This window comes from Panthera tigris, chromosome C1 (genome assembly GCF_018350195.1).
Source record: "Panthera tigris isolate Pti1 chromosome C1, P.tigris_Pti1_mat1.1, whole genome shotgun sequence".
Taxonomy (NCBI): Eukaryota; Metazoa; Chordata; class Mammalia; order Carnivora; family Felidae; genus Panthera; species Panthera tigris.
In genome coordinates, this window is record NC_056667.1 from 198,892,132 (window position 1) to 198,919,535 (window position 27,404).

The following is a 27,404-nucleotide window of genomic DNA, read 5'->3' on the forward strand; positions in this document are numbered from 1 at the left end:
TTTCCTCCAGTAGATTTGCTTTTTAAATTCAGTTGCCAAAAGCCTGATTAGTAATAAATGGTAAGGTTGTTTCACCCTTAGAACTTGACCTGTTCATCTATTAAACTAAAACGTGGGTATTTCTTTCCATCTGGCCTAATAGTGTGGTCAGCGTGAGTATTGTGACCCTGTCGCTTTGACACCAACAGTCTGCAGTAGGCATCTACACATTTTCATATCTTCTGGCTTTCCGTGTGAGGGATATTTCTTGTTCTAAGCTTATTGGCATAGAGATGACACTGAACCCCGGGAATGTGTTCTTTCCGGCTGCTGATACTTCTGTAAGCTGTCTCTGATTCTCAGGTGCCCTTCTTTTTCTGGTTCCTTTCCTTCTCCACCCCACCCCACCCCACCCCACCCCACCCCACCCCACCCCACCCCACCCCACCATTCTGTCACTACAGTTTTACAATAGAAAATTTCTTGACCACCATTGTATACATGATAATCGTTTCTCAAAGGTGAAAGTAGTTTCCCTCACACAGTTCCTAGGTGCATCAGTGCTCTCATCCGTGGTGTCTTTTATCTGTTAATTGTGGGTTAGTGGAAGAACCTGAGGGCACAGAGTCCTCAGAGACTCCTCGAATCCGGGTTATCCACTTAGGTGAACACCCACCTCCACCAACTCTTGGAGGAACACCATGGATTTCGAACTCCCTGTCCCTTCCCTGCTTTTACTTAGGAAGAGTGCTAAAGTGGCCAAAAGATAGACCGCAGGTTAGAGGAGGAAAAACCACATTACTTAGGCCTCCAAATAATTTCTTCGTGCTTGAGATATGTCTAAATTTAGAGGTTCCTACTGAATATGAGCTACTATGTCAAGTAGCTTGAATGTACCTGGTGTATCAAAAACAGGTTCTCTGAGGACCTTATGAGTCAGAAAAGATGGATCTGTGGAGACAGATAAAAGGATGGAATGTCACTGTGTTCCGTGGACCCTGTTTTTGCCCCTTCGATTATAGGTTTTGTATTAGGCTTCTGAGGAGTGACAGGGTGGTGTAGCTCTGATCCACCCGGTGGAGTTCACAGGCCATGGTTGTTGTGAAAAACGAACCTGTCAAGAGGAGCCATTCTGAGCAGAAATGGTGGACATTTACCATTGCATCTATGGACAGTAGATGTGCACGTACCCATTTGATTAGGTGATTGATTAGAATCACTGTATTCTCTGGCGGTGGAGGCCTTTCGTTTTTCTCCTGTTTCCTCTCACTTTGTTTGAACCACTTTTCATCCTCAAGCTTTCTTGCCTTTGTTCTTACTTCATTCTCCTTTAGCAAATAGTATCCTTTCAGTTTGAAAGGGTGTTTCTTAAAATTTATCAACACTGGTTAGAATGTGGTAACAATTGGTGGCAAAATTACGGCATTCATAAAAGCCAAAGAGACAGTTGTTTTCAATTCCAGTTTTGTATGGGATAGCACCACCTGTGTGCACAGCAGGTTACTTACGTGTGTTAGCTATCATGAAGCAAGCCCTGAATTCTGGATTCCCAAGAGTTGAGATCTAGAAGTTTCCTGGGTGTGTGTGTGAGTGTGTGTGTGTGTGTGTGTGTGTGTGTGTGTTGTAATGGGTCTGATTTATGTAATCTTGGGTATGGATTATGTAACTTATAGCTCTTTCCAGATAAACATAGGAAGATAAAAATATAGCCTTTTTTTGTTGTTTTACACAGAGCTGGTAAATTTAAGGGAAATAACTTCTGTTGGATACTCTGAATGTCTTGAAAGAAGGATACTAAATACAAACAGTAACTAAAATTGTAAACATCTTCAACCCTATAAAAGTTTTCTTTCTTTTTTTTTTTTAACAATGCGACATACTTTCTTAGTCCTTTCCCAGAACAACAGTGACGCATCTACTCAGGAGAGAAAACACGTGATTGTGGGTTCTACAGGGGTCCATACTGTGTATTTTTTATTCAATAGGACACTTGTTCTTCACTGGGTTCCCTTGTGACTTGTTTAGTTTTAAACTGTTACACCCCAGAACCAGACTGTCTGGGGTTATTTTATGTCCCATTTATCGATAACAAGAAGTCTTACTTGAAAACAAATATCCATTTATTTGGAAGTGGAAAGGGGATTCGCCATAAGGGTATGTTGGTATTTGACACGGTAATTATATGATCTCAGTGACCTGGGAGTGTCTCCTGTATCTTCCTGTGGGCCAACTGAGGCCCAGAGTAGTTGACTTTCCACAGATGATTGCAAATGTGTGTGGAAGACACTGGATCTTGTGGCTTAAACTTCTTCATTGGCTGCATACATTTCATTAGACGGCAAAGCTCTGCCCCGGAGTTTACATTTAATATAAAATTCATCAGCGAAATAATTAAAACGAAAATCTTGAAGACTAAAAGAAAAAAGAAAAAAATACATGGCACACAAAGCAAAGACCGTCGTGGACACATAACCACTTGGAAAGTGTTTTGGCTTTTCATGGACTCTCCCTAAAAGGCTTCTATCCATTCTTCCTCAGCTTTCTAAATTCTTCCAAGTTCTTGTCCATCTGTGGATCAGAAGATGTCTAATGCCAGGGTATGGTTCTTGTAAAATGTAGCCTGGCTCTCCATTAAGAAAGAGAGCCAGTGGGTAGCATAAAAACAACAGGCTGTTTGCTGAGGGTGTGTTCTCCGTGAGCACTGGGACTTCTTCCTGAGGGCGTTAAAGGGGGTCTCCGTGTGCTATACGACAGCGTCCCTACTCTCAGCATTTTGTTCTGTCCTGTGAGGCAGAAGGTGCATGCCTTAAGCCTGCTGAGCATTTTTTCTCCTTTTTATGTCAAACAAGGAAAGGGTATTTTTCCCTCTGGCTGGAAATGTGGAACCCACATAGACGCTTTGCCCTCGTCAGAACAAGCAGACGAGCAGAGTCTGGTCTGAGGCCTGCATTTAACGCAGGAAGCTGCATTTGACCCCGGGGGGGGCTGTCCTCACGGTAGCCAGGCTCTGCTGGAAGGACGCAGAATTAGTGAGGAGTTAGTGACGGTGCTTCGGAGAAAGCTTGCCGTCGGAGTCCACCCTTGCAGTGAATGCTACTGGGAATGATTTGTGAGGCAGAGAGCAGTTGAAGTACTTACTCAAGGCACCTCAGTTCTTTCTCTCAACCTCCTGTAAATCCTGTGCTTCTCGCTTGCGTGGTGGATGATCGTCACGCGGGGCATTGCACTTGCTTCTCCTTGAATTGGGCCGTCCTCAAGATTGCTTCCTAAGCCCAGCTGGTTGAAGAAGAAAACTGATTTCAGATTGTGCTGATGTGCAAACTGCTTTAATCAATGACTTAAAGTGACTGCTCGTGGCAAACAACAGAAGCTCTTAACCAATTAAGATGTTTAGGGAAGGATGTTAGGCTTTTGTTAAAATAGTCACTAATCAGCTGAAATGTGTTAAGAGGAGCCTAGAAACAGCTTGGAGTCCCACTTAAACGCAATAAAAGTGTTTTGGCCCTCCCCTTTCAAATTGCAAGCCCGAGGCAAAAAATATGCTGACGCAGAAAGAAGTGGCAAGTATAATTTGATAGAGTTAGTCCTGTCTGTTATGCGCGTCTACATAAAACTTTTAAAAATGGCGTGCTTGTTGTTTTTTAGGCTAGAGAAGGGGGGGAGTTTGGTTCAGATGTGGAGCACAGTTTCAGTGGGGCTTGAGAATATCATCAGCATAGATGCCTTTGGACAAAGGAGAAAAGTGAACTTCCTTTTTTTTTTTTTTTTTGCAGTTTCTTATGACATGACGCAGAAAAATCTTTAGTTAATAGTTCTGATTAAAGGCCCGTTTGTAGCCTGAACTGTGCCTCCCCAAATTTATATGCTAAAGCCCTAACCTTTAACGTGCTGGGATTTGGGTACAGGGCCTTTGGGAGGCCACTAGTTTCAGATGAAGTCATGAGGGTGGAGCCCTCATCATGGGATCGGTGCCCTTAGAAGAAGAGACACCAGTTTGTGCTTTTTCTTCTCTCTTCTCTTCCTGTCTTTTCTCTCTGCCATCTGAGAATGCAGTGAGAAGGTGAATGTCTGCAAGCCAGGAAGAGAGCCCTCACCAGAACCTGACTATGTTAGCATCAGCCCCAAGAACCGTGAGAAAATAAATTTCTGATGTTAAAGCCGCCTAGCCCTTGGTATTTTGTTATGGCAGCCTGCACTGACTAATACAGGCCCATTTTCATTTCCTTTGTCAGATAAAACTGCTGAAATCTGGTACTTCATCTCTTTGTGTCTTTCGGTGGTAATGAGAAGCACTGAAACAGGATAGCCCCTGTGGGCCATTAGAGTCAGGAGCCGTTTCTCACAAGAGAACCATTTTTCCGATAGCTCCCTTGCGTTTGGAATCTAGCAGTGTTTCCTTGGGGGCACTGAGGATAAAATCTCTCTGAGCTTTAGCAGTTACTCTATTGTGGAAACTTAGTGTCAGCATCCCCTCTGTCTGTGGTAGATCTCCACAGATCTCCTAGCTAAAATGTACTTACTGTTGGTTGCTGTTTTAATAGTGTATTGAAGTGTAATTTTCTACCATAAGATGTACTAATTCTGAGTGCAACTCAGTGATCTTTTTGTAAATTTCGAGTTGTATGATCATCACCACAAACCAGTTAGAAAGTTTTCCCTCCTCCCAGAAAGGTCCCCTTGACTATTTGTAGTCAATTCTTTTCTCCTACCACCACCCCAAGTAACCACTTTCTGTTTCTAAAGATTTACCTTTTCTGGAAATTTCACATAAATAGAATCACTCAATATGCAGTCTTCTGCATGTGGCTGCTTTTAGTTAGCATAACAGGGTGTTTTTTTTGTCTTTTTTTTTTTTTTTTAATGTTTATTTTTGAGAGAGAGTGAGAGTGAGCACGTACAAGTGGGAGAGGGGCAGAGAGAGAGGGAGACACGGAATCCAAAGCAGGCTCTCGGCTCTGAGCTGTCAGCAGAGCCGGAGGTGGGGCTCAAACCCACAAACCATGAGATCATGACCTGAGCCCAAGTCAGACACTTAACCAGCTGAGCCACCCAGGCACCCCAGCATAACGTTTTTGAAGTTTTTCATGTAGTAGCATATATCAGCAATTGATTTCTTATTGCTGAATAATATTCCATTTTATGGATATGCCACATGTTTATCCATTCATCAATGGATGGATATATTCGGATAGTTTCCAGTTTTTAGCTATTATAAATAACGCGATGGACATTTGTATACAAGTCTTTGTATTTTTTCAGGGTGCCTGGGTGGCTCAGTCGGTTAAGCGTCCCACTGTTGATCTTGGCTCAGGTCATGATCTCACGGTTGGTGAGGTTGAACCCCATGTCGGGCTCTGGTGTGGAGCCTGCTTGGGAGTCTCATCTCTCTCTGCCCTACCCCCACGTGCACATGCGCACTTTCTCTCTCAAAATAAATAAGTAAACTTTAAAAGAAAAACAAGTCTTTGTGTTTTTCATTTTTCTTGAGCAAGAGTAGAATTGCTGGGAAGTTTGTGTTTAACTTTTTAGAAATAGCCAAACTCCTTTCAGAGCAGCTTACCATTGAACCCTTCACCAGCAGTGAAGGAGGGTTCCACGTTCTCCACATCTTTGGTGACACTTGTGTTGTCTTTTCAGTTATCGCTATTCTAGTGGCAATGTGTTGACATCTCTGTGGTTTCAGTTTGCAGTTCCTACACTAATGATGCTGTCCTTTTTTCCAGTGGGCATTGGCCATTCATATACCTCATTTTCTTTGGTGAAATGTCTATCAAATCTCTTCCCATTTTTTAATTCAGTTAGCTTATCAAGATGTAAAGAATTCTGTATATGTTTATCAGATAGTGATTTGCAAATATTTTCTACAGTCTGGTTTATCTTTTTAATGGTGTTGTTCGAAGTGTAAAATTTTTAATTTCGATTTTCTAATATATCATTTTTTTTTCTTTTAGGAACTATCCTTTCGCAGTCTTACATAAGAAATCTTTGCCTAGCCAAGTCACAAAATTTTTCTTCTGAAAGCTTTAGGTCTATAATCTGTTTTGAGTTGATTTTTGTAAATGGTTATGAGGTGAGTATCTAGATTGATTGTTTTTCATAAGGTAACCAATTATCCCAGCACCATTTATTTGGAAGACTATTCTTTCCCCATCCAGGTGCCTTGGCACCTTGTTGAAAAGCAACTGACCATACATGTGAGAGTTTATTTCTATACTCCTCAATTCTTGTCTGTCCTTCATCGATACATTGTTACTCTTATAGTAAGTTTTGAAATACTATGTCTTTTAATTTTGTTTTTTTGTAAAATAGTTTTGACTAATCTAGGTCCTTTGCATTTCCATATAAATTTTAGAATCAGCTTTTCAATTTTCTGGAAAAAGCCTGCTGGGATGTTGACAGGGATTGCATTGAGTATATAGAATAATTAAGGGAGGATTTCCATCTTAACAATATTGATTTTTTTTTAAATCCATGAACATAGGATATTTTTCCATTTATTTAGGTCTTACTTTCTCTCCATAGTGTTTTATAGTTTTTAGTGTTCAAGTCCTGTACTTCTTTTGTTAATTTTTGCAAGTATTTAATTCTTGTCAACGCTAATTGTGAATGGATTTTTTTTTTTTTTAGTTATTTTTTGGCTTGTTTGTTGCCAGTATAAAGAGATAATGATTTTGTATATTGATCTTATATCCTGCAACCTTATTAAATTTCTAATAGTTGTTTTTATATACTCTGGATTTTCTGCATGCAGGATGATGTTGTCTGCAAATACAGGCAGTTTTATTTCTTCTTTTCTGATTTGTAGGCCTTAAGTTTCTTTTTCTTGATTTTACTGGCTAGAACATGCAGTACAATGTTAAAATAGAATGATGCAAGTGAATAGCCTTGTACTTAAAGTCAAGAGGAAAGCTTTAAGTCTTCTTAGTATGATGTTCTGATTTTTCTGATTCCTTTTATCAACTTGAAGAAGTCTTTTCTCATTCCTAGTTGGTTGAGAGTTTTTATGATGAATGGATGTTGACTTTTGACACATGCATTTTCTATGTAGAAATGATTCTATGGGTTTGATTCTTTACTTAATATGCTATATTAGTATTAGTTGATTTTCAGTGTTTTTTTAATAATTTTTTTAATGTTTATTTATTTTTAAGAGACAGGGAGAGAGAGAGAGACAGAGTGCAAGTGAGGGAGGGACAGAAAGAGAGAGAGAGACACAGAATCCAAAACAGGCTTCAGGCTCAGCTTCCGAGCTGTCTGCACAGAGCCTGATGTGGGGCTCGAACCCACGAACTGTAAGATCATGACCTGAGCCAAAGTCAGACGTGTAACTAACTGAGCCACCCAGGTGCCCCATTGATTTTCCGTTGTTAAACCAGGCTCGCCTGCAGGGATAAATTCCAATCAGTCATGGTATATAATTCTTCTGTGTGTTTCTGAAGTCATTTCGCTGATACTTTGTTAGGATTTTTATTTATATGCCCATAAGGGATACTTTTCTATAGTTTTCCTTTCTTGTGATGTCTTTGGCTTTGATATCAGGGAAGTACAGGCCTGATAGAATGAGTTGAGAAGTATTCTTTCTTCCCTGTCAAGATTAGTACTTATTTCTTTTTTAAGCATTTGATAGAATTTGCCAGTGAAACCTCCTAGGCCAGGGTTCTTTGTGGCAAGCTTTCTAACACTGCATTATTTTACATATTATAGGCTCAATCAGATTTTCCATTTCTGCTTGAGTTTGATGTAGTAATTTGTGTCCTTATAAGAATTTGTCAATTTCAACTAAATTGTTTCATTTATTGGTCTAACATTATTCATATTATTTTTCTCTTAAGTTCTGTGGGTTGATAGTGATGTCTGCTCCTTAATTCTTGATTTTGGTATCTTGTATCTTCTCTTTTTCTTGGCCAGTCTAAGTAAAGATTTATGAGTTTCACTTATCTTTTATGGAAGACCGTAACTTGTGCTTTTATTGATTTTTTCCATTATTTTTTTATTTCATTGATTTTTTTTCTTTTTTTTTTTTTTTTTGCTCTTTCATGGTCTTTATTATTACCTTCCTTTTGCTCACTTTGGATTTAATTTGGTCTCCTTTTTCTGGTTTCTTAAAAGCTTAGAATTTTGATTTGAAAGCTCATTCCTTCTCTAACATAGGTATTGAAAGCTGTGCATTTCCTTCAGCAGGTTGTTTAGCTGCACACCTTAAATTGTGATGTATTGTTTTTATTTTCATTCAGTTCACATGCTTTCTAATTTCTTTTGTGATTACCTTTTAGACCCTTGGATTATTTAGAAGAGTGTCTAATTTGCAGACATTGGAGACTCCCAAATTTCTTCTGTTGTTGATCTTTATCTTAATTCCATTGTAGAACATATTTTGAATGGTTTCAACCCCTTTAAATTTATTGAGACTTGTTTCGTGGCTTACACTATAGTCTGTTCTGATACGTGTTCCGTATGCCCTTTAATGTACATTCTGTTGTTGTTAGGTCAAGGGTTCTGTAAATGTCAGGTAGGTTAGTTTGGATGATAGTTTGTTCAAATCTATATCCTTGTTGATTTTCTGTCTAGTTGTTCTCCATGATGTTCTGAGTATTGGAAGTTATTTCCCTTGAGATTTTGTGGACTAGTGAGACCTTCATAATTTTTGCCTCACCTAGCTAAACAAAAATCTGGAGGCCCAAGCGAATCTCTGCAGAGTACCAGTGAAGAAAACTTGTCAATTCAAGTAATACTATTTTAAATAAAGGTCTTCAGGTATTGGAGTTTTTTTAAAAAATAAGCTTAGATACAGGTACCACAAGATTATGTTTGTGTTTCATAACCCTCTGCTTCATGAAAGGAATTCATTTACTTTAGTAATGACCGACTTACTCAGTACAGGAAGAATTGTGTAGATTGAAGAACTTGTTAGAACACAGGAACGATTAGTTCTAAGTAATGAAAGCCAATTTACATTTTAGTGACAAGAGGTACTATAGTATATAAGTATATATAGTATGTAAGTATTAGGTCAGCATTTATAGATTTGGAAGGTTTATAGGTTCATTATTTCCTCCTGTCATTTGTTTCTTTTTGGTGCCATTTTCTCAAACATGGGTTTATTTTGTTTGATTCTTTATTCATTTCATACATTGAGAATAAAATATACGGAATAACTGAGGTTGGATTATCTCCTCATTATCTCCATTTCTAATAACTCGTAGATGGACTATAATGAAGTCAACAAGACTTATACATTGAAATTTTAAATGTATGGGATGATAGGGAGGGTTGAATATACACACCAAAGGTAAGATTTGCCTGCAGCATGGGGGCTTAGGTGGCTCAGTCAGCTGAGCTGAGTGTCTGACTCTTGATTTTGGCTCAGATTATGATCCCAGGGTCATGGGATTGAGCCCCACGTTGGGTGCCACACTGAGCATAGAGCCTGCTTGAGATTCCCTCTCTTTCTCCCTCTGCCCCTCTTCCCTGCTCGTGTGTGTGCGCGCGCGCGCTCTCTCTCTCTCTCTCTCTCTCTCTCTCAAATAAAATAAAATAAAATAAAATAAAATAAAATAAAATAAAAAATAAAAATTAAAAAGAAGAATTGCCTCCAGCAAATCTGGTTAGTCTTTCCTGAGTACAGTAGGTAAAATTAAATAATTTGAAGGCCCTTTATTATACAACCTTCTAAGTACATGAATATAAACAGAAAGAAGATGCTGTAAAAAATAAAAAAGAAAGAGATTGTGAAATAGTATTCTGAGTTTCACTATCAGCAAATGCCAATCTATGAAAAATGTCTATGCATTTAGGACCCACTAGAAACAGGACCAATTGCTTATTGCTCCCTAGTTGTCTCCTCATTAAAAAATAAGTACATGCTCAATTGGAAAAAATTAAATCGTAATGTAGTAGTACATAAAGTTAAGAAAGTCTCCTCCATCTTCCCCCCTCTCTTCCAATCTCTCTCCAAACCCACGTCTGTCTTACTTTGTCACTCTCTCCTCAAAGGAGTAACCGTGCTAATCCCTGTTAATGTTGTAGTCAAGATGGTTAATATTTTAGGGTATGGTAAATTGGGGTTATAGTCATAGATAGTACATTTTGGAGAACACCCCCCCCCCCCGCCCATTCCTAGTGAGATCAAGCAGCATGATCTAAGAGGAGAAAAAAAGAGCTCACAGCAAAATGGGATGGTGTTAAGTCATAGTAAGTGACGACAACAGAGATGCCTGTATGCATATGGTCAGGGCAGTGTGGGAAATGGTCTCTTCTCCACCCGCACCTGCACGCATCTCTTAGCCTGTTGCTCTTTGTGTATTTCTCCTCTTCCATAGAGCTTTATTTTAGTCATTTTTGTCTCTAAAATTAAAGTGAAGGGTGGTGATAAAAAAAGTTCTAGCCTGTCCATTCCTTTTAGTGATAACTGGTTCTAAAAATACGGTGTGTGGGTTTAAATTGAAGGAATGCAAGAAGGGGCACCTGGGTGGCTCAGTCGGTTAAGCACTCGACTCTTGATTTCCACTCAGGTCACAATCTCACAGTTTGTGGAGCTCTGCATCGGGCTCTGCGCTGACAGTGTGGAGCCTGCTTGGGATTCTCTGTCTCCCTCTCTGCCTGCCCCTCCCGATCTGTCTCTCAAAAATAAGTAAATAAACATTAAAAAAAAAATTAAATAAAAAAAGGAACACAAGAAGACATCTTTATTCTTTAGAGGATTTAGAGGAGTAAACCAGTGAGGCTGAGGCCATTTGTTCATCCATGTAGCAAATGGCCGGTGGCCCACTGTGCACTAATCATTGTGGCGTAACACAGACTGGAAACAAATACACGTCAAGTGGTGATAAGCACTTGTGTTACTTTCCAAGGGCTCTGTGACAAAGCACCGCATACTGGCTGGCTTAAAACTACAGAAGTTTATTTTCTCATAATTCTGGAGGCTGGATATCCAAAGTGGAGGTGCCGGGAAGGGAAGGTTGGTTCCATCTGAGGGCTCTGAGGGGAATCTGTTCCATGCCCCTCTCCTACCTCATGGGACAGCTGGCAGTCCTTCGTGGTCCTGGGCTTGTAGATGGGCCACTCCGGTCTCTGCCTCCTCCTCTTCACACGGAGCTCTCTCACTATGTGTGTCCACATTTCCCTCTTCTTATAAGGGCATCAGTCATACTGGATTAGGACCCATCCTTATGACCTCATCCTAATTTGATTACATCTACAAGGACCCTGTTTCCAAATAAGGTCATATTCTGAGCTTTCAGAAAGGACATGGATTTTCAGAGAATGGTATTCAACTCATGACAGCACTATAGAAAAAAATCAAAATGGAATCGTGGGATAGTGAGTGCTGCGGTGAGATGGGCTTGTGACTTTATGTAGAAAACAAGGACGGGTCACTTTTGGGGTGTCATTTGAACAGAGAATTGAGAAAGGTGAGGACAGAGCCTGCTGGGTATCTCTCAGGAGAACTTTGTAGACCAAGGCAGCAGTACTTTCCCCGGGAGTAGGAGCCTGTTTGGCTTCATCTAGGAGCATCAGGGAGGCCAGCGTGGCTGGAAGAAATAGGAGATGAGATCAGGGGGTCGCTGGGGTACATGTCACATAGGGCCTCCTAGACCTTTTGTTTTTACTCTGAGTGAGGTAGGAAACCACTGAGGAGTTCTAGGTAGAGGTGGATCTGATTGACTTGTTTTAAAAGTGCCCGGGCCATGCTGAGACCGGCAAGGTGGAGGTAGGCAGAGGAGGTGGAAGGTTGCCGTAGTGCTGAGACTGAGAAGGAGTAAGAAGTTCAATTCCTGATAGGCTCTAAAAGTAGAATTGGTGGGTTTTACTGACCGTTTAAGTATAGGATGTGAGAGAAGGAAGCAAGTCGAGGATGACTCCCAGGCTTTTGGCCCGAGCACCTGGAAGAAATTGCAGTTTATTGAGAGGGGAAATACATGCTAAGTTGCTTATGCAGGTGTGGAGTGTGGACTTCGGAAAAGAGGCCTGGGTTGTAAACCTGAATCTGCAGAAGTCACTAGAGATGTTCTCTGAAGTCATGAGACTGGATGAGTTCCCTGAGTGGGGGAGGGGTGTGGCACAGGTGGAAGGGTCACTTTGATGCACAAATAGTTCATCCAAGGCAATAGGACACAAGGCACGGTGTGGGTACAGATGCAGGTGGGTGACCGATTTGAGGAAGAATTCATAGACTAGTTTGGCGTAACCTGAGCCAGAAAAGGCCGGACAGGAGAGAGCCCAAAGCAAGGCATCTCAGGTGATGCAGCGACCTAAGTGCATCCTGGTGCTGTGGGTGCTAATAGGACTTCCCCAGAAATGAGGGTTTTCTGATGCTGTTATTTTGCCTCTTGAGTTTACTATTGATGAGCATTTCTGACCACTTTGTACTCATTTCTAATTCTCTTCTAATTTCTAATTATTTTCTGGATCTATCTCTCCTTTCCATCCTAACTACCACTGTCATAATTCAGGCTTTCATTACTTCACCATTGGACAGTTATAGCATCCTATATTAATTTATTTTTAAGTAATCTCTACATCCAACGTGGAGTTCAAACTTAAACCCTGAGATCAAGAGTCACGCGCTCCACTGACTGAGCCAGCCAGGCAGCCCCAGATTTAGCTTCTTATGAAAGCACAAGATTTGATTAAGTGTCAGCCCTTTTTAATCATTCCTCATGTCGTTAAAAGTAGTCCCCCATCTCAAGGCTGCCCACAACCTGGTTCCACTCTGCCATCCCAGACCAGTCTTCTGTAGGTCCCCTCTGCAAACTCTGTTCTCAAACCAAACAGTATTCCTGTTAATATGCTTGTGATACTGGTTTTCCTGCCTCTGTATATTTGCTCATGATACCCCTTCCACAAAGAATGTCCATTCTTTTTTGTCACCCCCAAATCCCACTCTTAAGAGATGCTCCTGATTTAAGAGCCAATATATCCCGGGATACCTGCACCCAGGAATAGTTTCATTACAGTATGACACATCATCAAAGGTGCTGCTGTTGGTCTCCTGTCAGTGGAACAGATAACCTCCCTCTGTTTTTATGTTCTCTAAGTGCTGCCGACTAAGTAATATTTTTGTTTCCGTTGTTGACTTTAATGAAGCAGTGCTTGGGAATAATAACAATTTGGAGTTTTTGAATTACAGCATAAGTAATTCTCAAAGTTCTTTGGACCAATTCATAAATCTTAGCCCCATCAAAGAAGTAGAGAAAAATAGTATCTGTGTATTTTCAGCTGTGGAACATCATACAGCTTTCTTCACAAAATCAGAAAGAGAGGGGGGAAAAATGAAAAAAAAAAAAAAGGATCTAAGTGGCCCTTAAGAAAAGATAGCATATAAACACAGGGCATCATCATTTATCAGTTTTTAGGAGGATATATCACATGAAATACCATTGTTTTAAAATTTCTGGTCCTCGGTGTGTCCTTTTAAGAGTGACTCAAATTCTTGAGGCATCATAAAACGTTGTGGGCCATCCCCCTCCATTGTCCACAAAAGCACATTCAAGCAGACTGCCTGCTTCTCTCCTTTCTGAGGAGTCTGACTCACCACTCACTGTATCTCTTCAACTGATACATGAATTTCAGTTCCATTCAATTACCAACTTTTAATTGGATCCCATTGCCAGATTGGTCTCCTGTTCCAGAGTGTTTCCTCTCGGCTGCACTGTTACTATGGCTACTTGGTTCCTTCCACTTATTTCCTGCATTAGGGTCATGACATCCACTCTGGTATGAAGCTAGACAGATACTGTGAAATTGCTATGGTACCAAACACCGTCATCTTACATTCTGCCTCCCTCCTACTGCCCATCTGGAGTGGGATCAAGTCTACATGGTAAGGTTATCAGTTCTTCTGTATCCCTTTTATTTTAGTCAGCATCACCAAGTTTTAGAGTTCTAGGACTTTGGAAAGTTGTGGAGACCCTCTTTCTCTGCCTTCTCCACTTCCTAGCCCCACCCTAACACGCACTTCCAAGCATATGGCCTATATGTTTCATAAGGGAGCCAAAGACATCACTTCCTGCAAAGGTCGATGCAAAGGTCTTCCATGAGCTTTTTTCCTATGTTAGCATCATGTCCCAGTTTTGGACTCTAAGTGCGCTCCATTCTGGAGTTGATGAAATGAGTTACGCTAAAAAGTGGGCATTCTTTGGTCTTCAGCAAACTTCTCTATGCCCTGTAAACTTGTGAATATTAATTGACAATCTTCAGGTTTCGTGGGATATGTTCAGTGAGTCTTTAATGGTTAAGTTGAATGTTGTTAATAAAAAATAAAAAGACCATAGAATGCTATGGAACCCCTCCCTTTTGACCAGGAAACTTAAAAATTTTGCAGCTGACTTGGACATAGACCTGCTCTTACACCCAAGTTATTTAAGATGAGAAATATTATTCATCCAGAATGAAAAAGATGTGTCATAATGTTCTCTTACATAAAGGGAGCTTACCACCAGTGGGCTTGCTGGAACCACTTTCTAGTTTCTCATTAGCTCACACCAGCACCTTTTTTCTAGAGGGAACTAAGTAAGACCAAGAGGCCTTCAGTGTTAGTCTTCCTGTGGCTATAAAGTAGGACTCAGAGTTAGCTCAAATAAAAACAAAAATAAAATGAGAGAGATCTCCTAGTCTGCAGGAATGGATTCTTGACAATACAGACTTTGCATTTACTCTGCTCCTTGTGCCTGGGGTTTTAATTTAACACATCAATGAAAAGCCAGCATTTAAAGGGGGGAGGGAACCCAGCAGGAATTACTTTTATTAGTGCAATTTGTAAGAAATTACTGCATTTAATGAGAAAATCGTTAAGCATGAAAAAATGGGCTGTGACTGAACTTGCAGAGCTTAAATGGTGAGGTTTTAATTGAGTTTTTTAGTTATTGGTAAGAAAATAGTAATAATAAAAAAATCCGCCAAGGCTGTATCTATACGGTGGAGGTGGTCAGCATTTTATATACCTTCATTCAATTTCTTGTGCCACTGGTCATGCGTAATACTGTGGCTGTCCTGGTCTCTGTGTCGGGTCCACCAACTGTTTCTGCTCTTAAAAGGGAGGCAGGCAACTTCTTCTGCCTGCTCCGTGAGGAATGCTGGGGCCAACAGTCTGGTAGAACAGTTTCTAACATGGGGAAGGACAGGGAGGAGGCAAAGAGCAGTACAGAGCTGTGTCTACTCCACAGCCTAGCTGCTTAAAAATAAGACCTTTGAGAGGCGCCTGGGTGGCTCAGTCAGTTAAGCATCTGACTCTTCATTTCGGCTCAGGTTATGATCTCACGGTTCATGGGACTGAGCCCTGAGTCCAACTGGTGCTGTTCAGCACAGAGCCTGCTTGAGATTCTCCTCTCTCTCTCTCTCTCTCTCTCTCTCTCTCTCTCTCTCTCTCTCTCTCTCTGCCCCTCCCCCCCTCAAAAATAAATGAACATTAAAAAAAAAATAAGACATTTGAAAGTCATTTTCAGGTTCATAAAGCTTATACTTTTTTCCTAGTTTTCGGTTTCTTTTGTTGCCACTCAGTGATTTCATTCTCCCCACCAAAAATACTTCATTAGACCACCGGCGTGGCTCAGTCAGTTGAGTGTCCAACTCTTGATTTCAACTCCAGTCACGATCCTGGGATTGTGAGATCAGCGATGGTCATGATCCCAGTGTCGTGGGATCGAGCCCCGTGTTGGGCTCTATGCTGAGCAGGGAACCTGTTTGAGATTCTCTCCCTCTTTGTCTCTATACCTCTCTCTCTCTTTCTCTCTCAGAAAAAAAGAAAGACCACAAAACTAAAAACAGGAATGCCAGACCTAACAAGCCAAGGAGCATAAACATTCAGAGCAAATTCTGCCTGGGGTCTTAGATCCAATCTCTTTTAGAAATAAAGGCAGAAAGGACATTTAAGAAATAAATCAGCGTATCTTTTGTCATTTAGAGGAAAAATGTTTAGGATTCCTTTTTTTGTACTTTTCAGAAGTGCCTTTGACTTCTGTGAAAGGACAGAGACAAGGGAGGGTTTGTCACTATCAGTTCCTCTGGTTTGTCGTCACGGGCCACACAGCTCTGTGGAGCTTTTTGCTGTGTTTCACCGTGTTAAACCTGAAGTACAAGGAAATGTATGTAGCTCTAAAGATGTTTCAAGTAGAAGTGAAAATCTGTTTTTGTGTGTGTGTGTATAATTTTTTGTAGAAATATGCTTTATATGTATATATACACATATACATATACATAGACACACACACACACACACACATATATATATATATATATATATATATATATATATATATATATATATATATGGATGGATTGGGAAAAGCTTTAAATATACTTAGGAACTTTTTCAATAACTTTCAATTGAATTTCATTGTATCCTCTCTCACTAGAAAGAAGGAAAGAAAAAAAGCCTGTACGTTTACCTTCCTTTATTATTTAAAGAATACTGTATTAATTTTGTGTCTCCAGGAAACATCCAGTGCATAATTGGGGCATCCTCCTCTATGGGTTCATAGTAACCCTGTGTCGGATGGCCCCTAGACCCGCTCCTCATCCTTCCCCTGTGCGCACAAGATCTGGGAGTTGGGGGGACAGAGCCAGCCCCTCACAGGTTGCCTTTCCCAGCTTCCATGTCTACTGACTTCCTACAGGGTTCAGCCAATAGGAGACCCTGGTGGGAAATTGGTGGGAAGCAAGGCGGGAGGGAGAAACCTGCCCTGTGTTGGGCAGCATGGTCAGTCCTTGGCTTCACCTCCCATAGGACAGGCTCCTGAGATTTACTTGTTACACCCCTGTCTTCTCTTTTCTTCCTGCCACCCAGCACTACCACGGGTGCTAAGGGCTCCTTGCTGTTACTGATTTCTGGGTTACAGCACCATTTGCAGCTGGCTTTACAGCTTCTGGTCACCTGTGTAACAGTTGCCGGCCTTAAATTTCCTTTGTGAAGTATCCAGTGATGTCTCTTCTTCTGGTTGGATCCTGACAGACACATAGACTCTACCCACAATGACCAATTTGTATCCTATAGTAAAGAGACAAAAGGAAGCCTGTTGGTGGTCTGTTTCAGTTTCAGTTGCCTATATTAAAACACAGACTCTTTCTTATCGGGCAAATGTTTCTTGCAAGTTTCTGGCTTAAAATGGTGATCGTATTTATGTGTGGGTTTAATTGGCAACAGACTGGACTACTTGCTTGGAGTTTTATTTGCTGATAGATATCATTCTTTTATTCTCTTAATTACTGACCTGATCATATACTTATTTAAGTGCTTAATTTGTATTACTTTTTAAAAAGATGCCACTGTCATTGACTGTGTAAATCTGTTCTCAGCATTTAAAAATAAATTAACTGCCGACTTCTGTAAAATGTGCACCCCTTCAATAAGTAAAATTCACATGAGGCATTGAGATAGTAAGGATTGAATTGAGAAACATCCTGAATGATGCCTAGGTTGAGCAAAATCATTTGAGATGGTTTTACAGTCCTTTATATATAATGTGTGACAGATGAGTGATTCTACTGCTTTTTTAGCTCTGTCCGGTGAAGGGGAAAAAACCCACAATAAATGACTTTCTTTCACTCTGTGGGAAACATCTTTATAGAGAACAGAGGTAGTAAGCAGATGTCAAGTCAGGGGCTGACAAGCACATGGCCCTGAGTATTTGGGCCCATATGACTGTACATTAAGAAGGGAGGTGATTCAATTTCGGGGATTTGGGGTCGTGTTGAATATTTTCTCTGGAGAAGGAGAACATACGTTTCAGATTAAAAAAAACAAACAAAAACAAAACTGGTTTTTTTCCCCCATATGTAACACTTTTGTATCTGGATTGCATTTTTAATATAACAGTGAAGTATTATTGAGACTAATTTTGTGGATCATCAGTCTGTACTTATGTAAGATGCTGGCTTAATATATAACGCCCATGTTTAAACCTCAGAATCTAGAACATTTTGATTTTGAGTACTCCTTGAAATAAATGACGACCTTTGCCTAAGATGGATGGCCCTTTCAATGGCCATCCTTTATATTGGCTACTAATGAGTATTATTGAGCCTCTGACTAATTCTGGAAAGCATTTTGGTGAATTAAATTGGGGCTCTGATTTCCTGAGTATGAAGACTGACAGGCCATTCCATACCCTGTAATTGATGTAAAAGCAGAGAGGAACACCCTGATGATCCACATTTTCCATATGTGGTGTGGTGGGGAGCACAGGAACTTCAAAAGCGTCATCTAGCCAAAATAGAATTATTTTTGTCAGCCATTTCTGCATTCTATTAAAAATGGTAGGAAAATGTGAAGTGCCACCAAACTTTGGAAGGGGAGTGAATCTCTTGTCCAATGATGTCCCCATCCTGTTCTCATACTCAGTATGTTAAAGCATCATCCAGCACAGCTATTTGCTGGTGTTAAATGGTTCATTATAGTCAGTGAACCACAAAATGGTCTGCATAGAAGGAAAGAACTCGTAATCATGGGCCAGATGCACAGGCCATGGAACTGATGATGCCTAGAAGGGCAAAATCTGATTCTTTGTATTCACTGGATTTATTGCAAGTTTGGATATGTTTATCTCCCTGTGTTCCTGAAGTTCCTGGAGGAAAAGGCAGAACAGCCTAACATGTAAATAAGAAAACTCAATCCAAATAGGCCCACAAATACATTAAGAACTTCATTCTTAAATAGAAACTAGGTATTGAGACTCCTACTTCCTTTTCTTTATATCCCTTCTTTCCTGTATCGTTACTGCAAATGGATTGTTGACTTTTGCTTTTGCTTTATTTCAGTCTCTTGAATACTTTTTTCTATAAGATGGCAACTCTGTGTATGCGTGTTCCATCTTATGTCAAGATAAAATGGGTCAAGAAGCTGTGTTTTTTGCAAAGCAGTTCAGTCCATATTTAGTTAATACATGGACTCCCGGGTTTAAGGACTCCCTAAGCTTCAGTACCTAATCCCTTGTGCTTTTTATACTCTTTTTCTTGCAGTCTTTATAGAATAAGTTTGGACATGGCAGACAGCTCTCCTCTTTAATCTCTTAGCATCTGTGACACTGTACCCTCCTGGTTTTCACTGTCTCCCTCACCACTCCTTAGCCTCCTCTGTCAGCTCCCTTTCCTCTCTCCGAGCTCTAAATGTTGCAGCCCCTTAAAGGCTTGGTCTTGAACTCTTCTCCCCTACACTTGTTACAGAGCCAAGCACTGTCCTGCCTCAGGACCCTCACATGTACTTTTGTCTTGGACCACCTACCCTCCAACCTTCCCCTAGCTGATTCTTCCTCCTTTTTCTTCCCCTCTTCCTGTCTGGACTCCATGTGTTGGACCATTTCCTTCTCTTCAGACATACCCTATGCTTTCCCACCTCTCTTCATACTTGGGCTCATTCTGTTTTCTGCTGTATCATGGCCAAATTCTGCTTTTCATTGCCCAGCAAAAAAGCCATCTCACTTCAGGAAAGTTTCTTTTAATCAGTCACCAAAGATTTTAAAAAATTCACATCAGCTGATATATTTCCATACCAGTCATAGTCCTCTTCACATTTACCTCCTATTATTATTTTTATATATGTGTTGTGTCCCCATTAGACTGTAGAGTCCTCAAAGGCAAGGACTTTATCTTCAATTTGATTGTGTCTTCCACAGAACACACTCTAGAGTCTTACCTATAACACTTATACAGTAAATATACATTAGGTTAAATTAAAATAATTCCTACATCAGGCAGAGAAACATTTACATCATAGCTCGCTAAGGCCCCTGTTCCTCATTTCAGAAGAAATGAGAGACATTGAGTCTCTGAGGATTACTACCTCTGGCCTATGAAGGCTCTTACTTGTGCCTAGATACGTAACTCTGAGTGAACTTTATGTCATTTTTATCAGAGCAAGCAGACTGCTGTAAATGGTATAGGGACTATCAAACACTTCTGTTACTTTGCCTTTCCAGGCTGAAAAAGGAGATAACTTGTGTTGTTTTGAGCTGCTTGTTGGTTTTCTGCTCTATTAATCAGGGCTGTATTATTTACCTTGTTCAAAAAGACCCATCCAAACATCCTTTTGCTCCTTTGAATTGTTGGGTATTAATCCACTGCTGTGGGATACATTGGTAAAGATTTCAGAAATTGAAGAGAAGTGTTTCTCTAATCCCTCAAGTTTGTTAAGTACTTTATTATAATAGAGATCATAATCTCCTAGTTGGTGGAAGAGGTGAAATGGTTACTGGGAATATTTGTCACTTGTTGCATAATTACTGTATTAGGAAACACTTTGTCCATTTTTTTAATCCTTTCCATATGCTGTAGGTCCCTTAGGAAATACGTTGATGGCACTGAGTTTCATGTCTTTCATAGGACATTGAGCAGTGCTCTGGTCACTGTAACTCAGTTAGTGACCTCAAGCCTTCATAGGCAAGCCTTCATAGGCAAGCCTTGAAAGCACGCTCTCATTAGTGTTTGTGTACATAGCCGTTCACAACTCTTATTAGAGTCCTCACAGTTGTGAGGCTGTGATTGTGGCAGCGTGCAGTCTCAGAGCACCTTGACCGTTCAGCATAAATTGCCAGCCCAGCCCGCCGGTGAGTGGTTTCAGGGCACGAGTGAGAGTGAGCCTTTGTGCCATCACTGTGTACCTCTTGGTTTGTTCTACGCCAGCCACCAGTCATAAGAGGCCATTTGAGTCTGCTCAGCGACTTATATCCCCTGATGACTTTGTTTCTGTTTTCCTCTGGTTTTTTTTCATATTAAAAAATGTTTGTGAGAAAGCCTCAAGTTGCAGCCTATCTGACAAACGGTAACATTGTTAACATATTTCCTCTTTCTGTAAAATTTATGACTTGTTTGCTTGCAGTTACTGTTTATTAAGTATTCATGGCTTGTAGGGTGCTGAGCAACAGAGAGAATATTCAAGTTCGGCTAAGGGCAGAAGATAACATAGCAGGGATTTCTCATTCTAAAGGGATATTATTAAATTAAGACGAGGGCTGATCTTTTCTAATTTGACCTGCAGTTGGTAGAAGACGAGGCGTCCCTGGCTCATTACTCTTCACTGTCTGGCACTGTTTGACATTTATCATGGGTGGAATTGGGGGAGGGACTGGAGGGTCTAGGTTCTGTGAACATACCAGGAAAGACCGCTTGGAACTGCCCAAATGGCCCCTAAATTCGGGGGTGGGGGGTGATAAAAAGCAACAACAATTAAAAAAAATTTAGTGTTTGTACCATAAGAACATTTAGCTGTAATTCTAAACATTTTAGTAATTAAATTTTATTTCTTGACAGATATCATTAAGTATTACCCAGACTTTGAAATACAGACTTTCAGAATCAGCATTCTGCATCCCCTCTCCCTCATCCCATCCACCCTCTCTCGAAGAATAGCTTTTGTGCATACTGGCCATGAGGCCCTGGAGCCATAATACGTACTTACAGGCACTCTCTCTAACAAGCATTGCTCAAAATGAGGAAAATGAATTTATTGTCTTATGTTTTAGCAAGTCGCCAGCTAATAAATCAGATCGAGCAGTTTTTGGATACTAATGAAACACCGTATTTTATGAAGAGCATGGACTGCATCACAGTGTTCCGGGAAGAAGCCATTCAGGTAATGCTGTCCTCACCTGTCTTCCTCTTCCTAAACAGTTGGCCACCATCACAGGGGACACAGCGCCCCACAAGCAAGCACGGGCTTTTGGAAATAACTGTCCTCACTAAGAATAGCAGTGTTTGCCAAGAGATGCAGAAATAACTGAGTCATTTTATTCTGGCCGTCATTTCTGAGGGGGCACAAAGATGGGTGTGGTGAATGCGATGCTTAGTCCCTGAGAATTAGCTTTTTATTACGGTGAAGTCCATGCTGCATGATTCCTATTTAGGGAACCAGGGAAATTTCCACTGTAACCTCTCGTGGCCCACTCATTAAAGGACCAGTTAACTGTTTTAAAGAAACTGATGGAAAATATATATTGGTAGGATTATTGAGAAGGATTTTATGAAGACAGGAGTAGGGATCTGGAATGCCAGGAAAAATGAAAAACACTGAAAGTTAATTCACTTAGCAGCACACCCCACTTTTTGTGTGGGTTTTTTTTTTGTTTGTTTTATTAGGAATTTTGAAAAACCATTGTAAAAGTTTTCCAAATTGTTTCTAGGCTTTTATACAGAAACTCTAGGCAAGAGTGAGCAAGTTCAAATTAGAAAGTGTATTTTTAAAATAGATGTAGTTGCAGTGTATATTAGTGCTTATATGGATGCTTATTAAATATTTGCTGAGTGAGTGAACAGATTAATTCCTGAATTGTTTAGGTACTTAACAAAGAATGATACGAAAATGAGAAAATTGTTAAAATTAGAAGATTCAGGAGTAGGTGATCCAGTGCCCTACAGATAAAAGACAAAATTAGGGCAAAGTGGAGTCCATATGAGACTAAGGATGCCCCAGGTGGAGGAGGGTCTGGTAACGTGGGAAAAGGTGATGAAAACATTGCTTTCCTGGCACTGCCCCCAGGCATGCGGAGCACCCAGTAACACTTCTGAGCACCGTTGTCACTATGCACCCTTGAAAGTACCAGGCCACTGGCTTTCTTTCTTAAGAAATAAAAGATTGTTTTTTTAAAGTGAGGGAGAGATGAAGGAGCATCCAAAGAGACTCAGAGACCTATCAGCCACTCTTAATGTAAAGACCTTTTTTAGCTGCAAAACTGCAAAACACACAGACACACTAAAAGAAAAAAGGTTTTAGGGCGCCTGGGTGGCTCAGTCGGTTAAGCGTCCGACTTCGGCTCAGGTCATGATCTCGCGGTCCGTGAGTTCGAGCCCCGCATCGGGCTCTGTGCTGACAGCTCAGAGCCTGGAGCCTGTTTCAGATTCTGTGCCTCCCTCTCTCTCTCTGACCTTCCCCCATTCATGCTTTGTCTCTCTCTGTCTCAAAAATGAACAAACGTTAATAAAAAAAAAATTAAAAAAAGAAAAAAGGTTTTTATAAATGGGAAGATGTGACTACTGACTGGTTATTTACTCCTAATTTTTCGGTATTTTTTTTAAAAAAGAGTCCCTCTCTATATTTTAGATACTGCATACAGAAATATTTATAGATGATGTAATATGCTTGACGTTTGCTTCCAAACAACCCCTGGGTTGAAGGAGAAGGTAGGAGTACAGATGGGACAAGATTGGCTAAGTCGACAGGTGTTGAGGCTGGGTGATGGGTATATGAGCATTGATGACATCATCCTATTTTTGTTTGAATTTGTCTATATGAAAGGTCAAAAAGCAAAGTACCAGGCCACCAAAAAACCTGTTGTGGCCCTACGGAGTTCTCTACCGTCCACAGATGGAAAGATTCCTGGTTCCCAGTGAACCAAGCTGAAATTTGAAATGCCATACCCCATTTCCCATTTCACCAAAGAAGAACATGACATATTTTTCTTATAAATAATGGTGGTCTCAGTATATATAGCACTTTGTCCTGGGAAGGACTTGTCTCCGTGTTGGCTCCAACCTGATGCCCCTCTACCCGCCCATGCCTCCAGGTTTCGGAAGAGCAGTGCTTTAACAATTTTCTGAAAGCCCTTCGAGAGAAAGTGGAAATTAAACAATTAAAGCATTTCTGGGACATTGTCGTTCAGGGTAAGGTGTCTTTTGTCATTTGCTCCAAACATTTATGCTGTTTTTTCTAAATATAAGTGTAAATTACATTGTCTGATGTGTTATGTGGCAACCTGATGACTTTCCATGTGGATTTGGGAAATGCTCAGTTAATAAGCATAAATAAAAAGTCATAAATAATAAGTCAACACGCAAGTCCTGTCTTCAGCTGTGTGCAGCATGGCCCATTTCTCAGATGGTACCTTGCTGTTTGTTGGAAGAAACCATGTGGGCAGACACTGCCCCCTTTCTCAGATGCTTAGACCCTTTCATCCTGTCCATCCTGCCGGATCCACAGCACTCTCATTGACCTCACCCACAGTTTGCTCTCCTGTGGCCTTCCATTAACATGTTCTTGGGCTTTCTACTCCAGCAGACCAGCATCGTCATGCACCACAGCCGCTCCCTCACATTGGACTGGTGCAGACTAATCTCAGAAAGAAGACAGCACACACTCTTCCAGTGTTAGGCCTGATGTCTGATTTCCTTCGTGAACTTTGCCCTTTTTTTTTTTTTAACCTGACTTGATTTTCTTTCAGAACTTGATTTTCTTTTCAGGTAGTATAAGATATTACCTGTTAAAAATATCTGTTATGAAAACAATCGTGTTGAAAATTATGAAACTTTCCACTTGAAGTAGGGCCCTTGGATGAGTTTCAAGCTGTGTTCCTGTGCAGATTCTGTGAAAAGGAGTTGCAGATCTATCTATCCAGCTTCAAATGGCAGCTTCTCATCAGTCAGGAACTATCTTCCTGACAGTTCATTTTTCAGCCCTTTAGCTTCTAGACTGGGGAGCAGAAGCCATTAGAATAGGTGGTGAATGGGGCTTACTCAGATCACTTTGGTGTCTCTGCTGCTGACCTGCTAGATGAAAGAGATTGTTTTTGGTATTTATTGATTGCCTCCAGCATATTGTTTACTGAACAGAAACTTATAGGACACACACAGGGTACATATTTACTGAGAGCTTATCTCCTGTTGAGAGAATACACATGACCTGTGCCATTCCTAGGTACAAATGGATGTTAAATGGGCTTTTCTTTCTTTTTTATTTAAAAACAATTTTTTAATGTTTATTTATTTTTGAGAGCGAGAGAGATTGAGTCAGAGCACGAGTGGGGAGGGACAGAGAGAGGGAGACACAGAATCCAAGTCTGGCTCCAGGCTCCAGGCTCTGAGCTGTCAGCACAGAGCCCAATGTGGGGCTTGAACTCACGAGCCATGAGATCAGGACCTGAGCTGAAGTCAGACACTTAACTGACTGAGCCACCCAGGCGCCCCATGTATGTGCTTTTCTGAAGGTGTATCAAGCATCAACTCTTTGAGGCAGGATAAAATCTTACGAAGAAGAGAGAACCGAAGGGTAGATTTTCTATTCTTGATTTGCTCTCACTGAGCTAGAATTGACGTACGTGCTAAGTGGCAGACATGACCATTGTGAGAACATGTTTCCTCCCGACCTTGGGCTTCTTGCCGTTCCATCAGTAGCCAGTAACATTACTAGAAGTCAAAATGTCTGCAGATTCTCATATTGGATACCTAATGGATTTGGGCCAAAGTATAGTTATTAGGTTATTTATTTACTGAACTTACACCATGCACAACATTGAGGGGAATATAAAGGTGAATAAAACCCTGTCCCTGTCCTGGAGAAAAGTGTGGTCCATTAGGAGAGAGAAAATATGTACAAATAGTTACACAAGGTAAGATGTGATGGGAGCCATTTCAAAGGTGTAAACAAAGCGATGTGAAAATTCTCAAGGAGAGATTTAATCAAGGAAGGCATCATAAGGCAGGCGGCATCCACAAGCAAAGTAGGAGAAAGGATAGGATGCAAGGAACAACAGTTTTGCATTTCCTACAGAGAAGTGCACCCTGTATAGTTTTAAAAATCTCCCATGCAAAGATGGGAGCGGCACGGTAGAAAGGAAGGTATGATTGGGATTGATTCTTTGCACTTGGATTTCACTCTGTGAATTACTTTTTAGATGGAATTACTCTGATCACCAAAGATGAAGCCCCCGGAAGTTCCATCACAGCTGAAGAAGCCAAAAAGGTATTAAGGAATAATACCCTGTCTGTAGATGAATTATTGTAGTGGATATTTTCTGGATGTGCATTCTTCCTTGAAGATTTTAAATTTTAAGGGTAACTAAATTAGGGTCCCCATTCTTTATACAACCAATCGGCAGATTCCTCCAACTGCCCCATCTTTGTGGCTGATACTGTAAACTCGTTCAGTTTTCCATAGACTGCAGTGATGCTTCTAGAATTCACTTGGAACCGCAGCTTTATTGACTCTAGAGCTCCTAAAGTCCCTAGTGCATACCAAGCTTATTCTGGGCGTTGGTAAAGGCTCTGAAATCCAGGCCATCCAGTGATTCCCACCATGGCCACACATTAGTCACCAAGGGGACCGTTACTTAGGAAATTTGAAGGGGGCACCTGGGTGGCGTAGTTGGTTGAATGTCTGACTCTTGATTTTGGCTCAGGTCATAACCTCAGGGTCATGAAATTGAGCCCCGTGTGGGGCTCTGTGCTAAGCTTGGAGGCTGCTTAAGATTCTCTCTCTTGGGGCACCCGGGTCGCTCAGTCAGTTGAGCATCTGACTTTGGCTCAGGTCATGATCTCATGGTTCGTGAGTTTGAGCCCCATATTGGGCTTGCTGCTGTCAGCACAGAGCCTGCTTCGGATCCTCTGTCCTCTCTCTGCCCCTCCCCCACATGTGTTCTCTCTCTCTCTGTCTCTGTCTCTGTCTCTGTCTCTTTCTTTCAAATATAAATACTAAAAAAAAAAGATTCTTTCTCTCCCCCTCTACTGCTCACACACTCTCTCTCAAAAAAAAATTAAAAACTTAAAAATATTTTTAAAAAACCCAAAAACTAATGACCACGCCCCACCCCCAAAGATTCTGTTAGTCTGAAATTGAGGTCCTGGGCAGGGTTTGAGGTCTTAAAGCCCCTCAGGTGGTTGTAGTACATAGACAGTAGAGAAACCCTAGTATTCCAGAGTAAGACAAAGTATTCCAAAGGTGTTTTTTAATAAAAGACCCCATGTATTGACACAAATAGACCAGGGTCTTCCTGTTTGTATCTGATTCAGCCATGAATCAGATATATTGACTGTTGAGTTTGGTAATCTTTCATTATACCTCAGATCTGTGGTGAAATTTTTTTTTAAGGTTTTTTTTCTTTTTTAATTTTTTATTTGAGTGTGAGAGAGCACGAGTCGGGGAGAGGGACAGAGGGAGGAAGGGGGAGAGAGAGAGAGAGAGAGAGAGAGAGAGAGAGAGAGAGAGAGAGAATGAATGAATCTTAAGCAGGCTCCATGCTGAGCGTGGATCCCACGGCCCTGGGATCATGACCTGAGCCAAAATCAAAAGTCAGATACTTAACTGACTGAGCCACCCAGGTGCCCCATGAAATTTTAATATATTTTAATAAAATTAAATAGGGTTCCTCACAAGTATGTGTTTCATAACATTAACTTCAGTTGCAGTACCTGACTGATCCAGCCCTGCTGGCACAACACCCAGCAGCTGTCAGTTACTGTGCCTGGCCCCTGCCATCTGCTGGGCACTGTGCTAGATAAGACAGCACCCTGCCCTTAAACCATCAGTTACAGGGTTGCAGAGGAAGATAGTAGAGATTCAAAAAACTAACAACACACGCTAAGGGAGAGCTTGATCTGGGCTAGCAGACAGGAATCTGTTAAGAGAAAGGCAGGAACAAGGCTGGAAGTTTTCATCTTACGGCTAAATTCAGGCCAAATTTAAAAATGCCTTAAATTTTCAACTCAATAAAGGCATTTGGTAGAAACCA

The 27,404-nt window shown here is 40.9% G+C and overlaps 1 protein-coding gene and 1 long non-coding RNA gene across 4 annotated transcripts in view; one reads left to right on the forward strand and one right to left on the reverse strand.

Moving 5' to 3' along the window:
* Positions 1–27,404, forward strand: part of XRCC5 (X-ray repair cross complementing 5) — an 89,772-nt gene that overhangs the window by 53,561 nt on the left and 8,807 nt on the right. Inside the window, exons 17-19 of one of the 3 annotated variants that reach the window (XM_007086104.3) lie at positions 21,432–21,541; positions 23,469–23,565; positions 25,572–25,639. In XM_007086104.3, the coding sequence (XP_007086166.2) occupies positions 21,432–21,541; positions 23,469–23,565; positions 25,572–25,639 (275 nt within the window). Of the gene's footprint in view, positions 1–5,930; positions 6,077–21,431; positions 21,542–23,468; positions 23,566–25,571; positions 25,640–27,404 lie in introns of those variants that run through there. The other 2 variants (XR_006220927.1, XM_042995289.1) reach the window with 2 other exon arrangements.
* Positions 1,909–11,046, reverse strand: LOC122241015. The gene is made up of 3 exons (XR_006220928.1): positions 10,990–11,046; positions 3,118–3,255; positions 1,909–2,391 (listed from the first exon to the last, which is right to left on the reverse strand). It is a non-coding gene; the product is annotated as an uncharacterized LOC122241015 (long non-coding RNA).